Source organism: Canis lupus, chromosome 12, assembly GCF_011100685.1.
Source record: "Canis lupus familiaris isolate Mischka breed German Shepherd chromosome 12, alternate assembly UU_Cfam_GSD_1.0, whole genome shotgun sequence".
NCBI lineage: Eukaryota > Metazoa > Chordata > Mammalia > Carnivora > Canidae > Canis > Canis lupus.
This window is the reverse complement of record NC_049233.1, coordinates 45,832,814-45,837,869: the sequence shown is the minus strand read 5'-3', so window position 1 is coordinate 45,837,869 and position 5,056 is coordinate 45,832,814. Positions and strand designations below refer to the sequence as shown.

At 33.1% G+C, this 5,056-nt stretch overlaps 1 protein-coding gene across 2 annotated transcripts in view; it reads left to right on the top strand.

The window, feature by feature from the left end:
• SYNCRIP (synaptotagmin binding cytoplasmic RNA interacting protein) overlaps positions 1 to 5,056 on the top strand; it is a 30,970-nt gene extending 25,914 nt beyond the window's left edge. Inside the window, exon 12 of one of the 2 annotated variants that reach the window (XM_038554658.1) lies at positions 420 to 5,056. In XM_038554658.1, coding sequence (XP_038410586.1) covers positions 420 to 458 — 39 coding nt within the window. In that variant the 3' untranslated portion in view covers positions 459 to 5,056. Of the gene's footprint in view, positions 1 to 416 lie in introns of both variants that reach the window. The other variant, XM_038554657.1, reaches the window with a different exon arrangement.

Sequence of the window (5,056 nt, the reverse complement as noted above, 5' to 3'; positions counted from 1 at the left end):
ATCTCAGATGTTTGCTTTCAGCATATTTTATGATAACTTCATGTCTCAAATTTCTTGAAAGTTAATGGGGGCAATTGCCTTAAGGTGTAACTTCTTTTAGGTTTTCCTTTAGATTTTATTATTATTACTATTTTTAAATAAAATCAGTTTGTGAACAAAATGGGGTTTTCAAACCTCAATTCAGTCCATCCATGTCCCCATCCCCTTCTCCCAATAAAGGGCAAAAAGGCAAACCAAAACCTCAACTCAGAACAAGTGAAAAATCTAGTTATTCAAGGAAACCTTTTGGTTAGATGTGATACTAAGAATTACTGTGTTAAAGCTTTTATTTTACTTTTTTAATGTTATCATTGTGTATGTACACATTATTAATTTAAAATGATTTATCTAACTGATTCCTTTTGTTACCTGGCTAGCAGGGAAAAGGGGTCGAGGCCGGTCCTGACCTGTTACAATGAAGACTGACTTGCTATGTGGGATTACACCAGAAGCTTGCAGTGGAGTAATGGTAAGGAAATCAAGCAACCTTAAATATCTCGGCTGTATAGGAGCATATTCTGTTGCAGAAGACCTTCCTATGAAGATCATGGAATCAAATACAGGACATTGAACTAATACTTGGACTTTGATATGAATTTCTTTAACAATTTTCTCTGCAGTGCAAGTTATTAAACTAAAGCTACTCTATTTTCCAAATGTGTTCCAACAGAAATCCTTCATAACTTCTAGCATGGTATCTTAATAAAGAATAAAGTTCTTCTCTTTAAAAAATCTGCTCTAAGTAGATTTTTCCCCTGTTTTTTTAAATTAAGGATCCCAGCAGTGGTTTTCTGAAATATTCTCTTGAATTTGTGCATTTAAATTTTATTGCAGTGGTATAGATGAATGCCATTGTTGGTATCCTTAAATTTTATTTCTGCTTACCAAGGTTAATCATGATTGTCTATATCTTTTTTATAGTAATCACTTTTGAATTGTGTTCAGATATGCAGTTTCAGGTGTAATCATCAGAGCTGGTTAGTCAGGCATTCCAGATAGTGGTTCTTTTCAGAACCTTTTTTAAAGGGTTGGTTAACTACCTCAGTAGCAGAGGATTGAACTATACCCTGTCTGTACTGTACATAGAAAATCTTTGTAGATAAAAGCAAGGCTTGTTAAATGATATGAGGGTAAGATTTTAATATACCAAATGTAACATTCTTAGTTGCCTTTAGTTTCAGAGGCTTGTAAGACTTCCTCATGACCATCATAACAGGCCTTGCTTTTGTCGTATTTTGTGGCTGAAAAAGCAGCCTTGCTTCTTCAGATATTGTAGTTATTTGGATGTATAATAGTTTAGCAAGATGTTACTTTTGTAAGACATCAGATGTTCAAAAAAAGTGCATCCGAACTTGTACTAAATACTGCAGTGTCCCTTTATAAAAAGTCAGACTAAAACTGACAATTGTACAGCAAAGCCTGACATTTGGATATTTTGAAGTTTTTTCATAAATCATAGAAATTAGTATATGGCTGTAGTTTAGCTTTTTAGGTAAAAGGTATGTTTCATTAGTGCATTTCTTATTGCTGATCACTGCAAAAATGTGAATCAGCTTTCCATTTCTTATGCAGGTCATGATAACTTGTAGAATAGAGTACAATCATTTGTGCTATGTTTTTAATTTTCTAAAGCACCTTGATGACAGTGAGTGTTCAGTGGTGAAGCATCCTCTATTGAATCACCCTCAAAAATTTTTTGCCAAGTCCTAAATTGATAGCTTAAAGTCAAAAGTGAAATTATAGTTTAATTAGGACTTGGTTATAAAGAAATCCCTTTTCCCCTTCCCCAAAGGGATACTGCAGTTATATCACATACCCAATAGGCACCACGATGAAGATCAGAGCTTATTATACTTAATTAAGGTTTTATACACACCAGTTCCCCCAGTAAATGCAAATTTAACAAAATTAGACATGTCATATGTTCAAAATGCTCATGGCAAACAATCATTTTGCATTCCTGCAAATAAAATTGTTTTATACTGTAAGCTGGAGGCGAGTGTAACTTATTTTTGTAATAAAGTTTTTATTTTTTTTATGTGTCATTAATATAAATGTGTGTTAGTATAGAAATACTCTGGTTTAAAAACTTAGAATTGCACACATTTCAGTATGTTTATTTGTACTTACATAATTTTAGAATAGTGGTTGCCAATAGCCTGTATGTTTCACATTAATTGGTTTTTTTATGTTACCTTAATAAACCATTTTAGTATGTTGTATGTCAGTTACTGGGATAGCTGGGACATAGAGTGTAATTTAAAATTTGTCAATAAGTATTCATTGGAATATATGTAAATGTGCCTTGCCGGTTATTGAAACTTACCTACAAAATGAGTATGGGGTGACAAAAATTAGTTCCTGGTGCTTAATGAAACTTTCTGCCACTGATTTTATATATTACCCCGTGCTTTTTTAAAGTACATCTCTTTCAAATCTTAGTGTAAGTTTGAGGGCTACACAAAACATTTACATTTCATTCTAACATAATGAGTATAATAGGTTGTGGAAAGTGGGTAAACTAAATGTAGCCTTCAGTAAAATTGAATCTCAGTGTAATCTTTGGTGCTGGCGTTTCCCAGTTCCAAGGAGTTAAATGATCCCATCAAAGAGGTCATTGCCATGCCTATTGGCACTTTACTGTCATACCCTTTTTTAAGGGACACTGTCAAGGTGTTTAAGTTAATTCTCAGAATTATTTGTTGGGATTTTAGGACAGGTTTGTTTGATTTAAGTAAGAACTGCATTGTCAAAGTTGAAAGATGAACATTTTTGTGAGTTCACAAATGTGTTCTTGAAATATTAAAATAAGGAGCTGTGGGTTTCCAGGACTATTTGGCATTCTTAGTTTGGGGATTTGGGAGGGAAAACGATGATACAAAGAAATTGTGAAGAATCGATGGGTAATTAAACAGTGGTGATGAAATATATACACACTCAAGTGAAATTACTTGACAGTGTTCATTTGAATAACTTTGAATTCAAGCCATTATAATTACTTTTAAAATTAAATATCATTTGCACTGTTCTGATAATGGGTGCAGTTTTTGAGCAATATAATCAGAGCTAAATATGCATGTAGTGATTAGTGATGTGAACAATTAAGTTCTGAGAAGAAATACTAACTGGTATTTTCAAACTTAAATTTCTGTAGTAAAATCAGCATCAAACTCTTTATCAATAAGAGATCAAGGAAAACAGGCAATGCATATAAACATACTTTTGAATGTTGTGTGGCCTATAAAGCAATAATGCAATTTATATGGAATGTCATGGGATATGAGAAATGGAAATGCAAAAATAACTAATCCTTTAGTAAAAATGTCAACATGTTAAAAGGGGAATGTTAACTAATGTAGGTTATTGCTATTTGTGATTTGTTTATGGGTTCTTGGCTTTGACAGCTTCAAAGAATGGACAGATGACAAGTTAAAAGTAATTTTGTATATATTGTCAAGGAATGGGTCTTAAATCCAAGAGTCAAGTCCCTTCCTTGGGGTGAAAAATGTATCCTTAAAGCATTCTGATTGTTAAACAAGAAAACTTGAGTTACCTAAACAAACAGACGCAAGATTTTGTTTCTGCAGACTACTTGGCAATCAAAAGTGATCATCAGTTTAGTTAATCAGTTTTCAGAAAGTTGCTTTGTGAGAAAATTGTGTTATATATATTTTTCCAAACATGCTTTTTGTGGAAGATTTTCAGCCATTGCAATTGAATCAGATTATTAGAAATGAAGTGGGGGTTGAGCACAAAAAGAGGGGTTGCACACTCATGATGGTGGTTGTAGCATCATGAGAAATTTATCAATTACTGCAAGTCTGATTTAAGAATATAAACATTTTCCTCATGATAAAATAGGATTTTAATAGGAATGGATTGATGGGGTGATCTCGGGTATTTACTTGTATGTATTTGGAAAGACTCAATATCAGGTTGAACACTTGCTAGATGGGCAAAATTGTCACATGCAGAACAGCTTTTTCTGACTGCTAAGCCAAAGTCACTGTTGATTAGAAACATAGCAAAAGATCACCTGTTGTGACAGAGTAAGCCATGTCTCTAAGGGGAGAGATTAAATGTAGAAGGACTCCATGCATTTAGGAGAGGGAGCTAACCCTAGAGTAAATGATTGCTCAGATTCCTAAAACTTTCAGGAATACCCACCATGATCATTTTCTCCCCCAGTGATGTATTCCATAAAATTTCTAGCTGACCATCGGACTTAAATGGTGGGTGTAAAATGAACGAATAAAACACTTAATAATACATAAAATGAACAGACTTGTGAGGATGATGTTTTAAAGTGTAGCATTTACTCAGTGATACCACTCAATAGGGCATGCCACTACTTTTCTTAAGATACTAATTATAAACCAATGTTCAAAGACATTTTTAACTGTGGGCAAATTAATAGATGGACTTTTTGGTCTGTCACTTTTTTAAAAAGTACTTAAATGTAAGTTCTATTAGCACCACAGTCTGCCTTCAGTAATAAACATAAACTATTTCTCAGGACCTGAAGCATTCAGTTGGTAAAACCATCTTTTTTATGAATGGAAAACAGTATTATAACCAATGCTCTGGTCCAAGATTAGGTTTTTAATGATTTTAACAGTAGTCTGATAAACATTTAGAAGTCTGGCATTGAGAAACAAAAGCTTGTACCTGACTAGTACTTTTATTTAAAAGAAATATTAGTTCTCTTAGCTTATTTAAATTGTCTCTTACATTTATTTATCCATAGAATTTATATTTATTTCATTCCTTTCATCTCACTGAAAACAACTGTCTGCAGGCTCTTTGATTTGGATTAGATGTGTGAAGTACTGTCTTTTGCCAAAAACCTCAACTTACCTGTTCTTTTTAACGTAGTGGGTTTGTGCTTGTTTGGAGATCAGTTCAAAAACTATCTGTACTATCTGTACTGCCTCTGATGTTAAGATTTTATGTATAGCATAAGGAAGCTAGCTCTGACTATATTTTCCTAAGAATAAAGACCTATTTTTGTAGCATG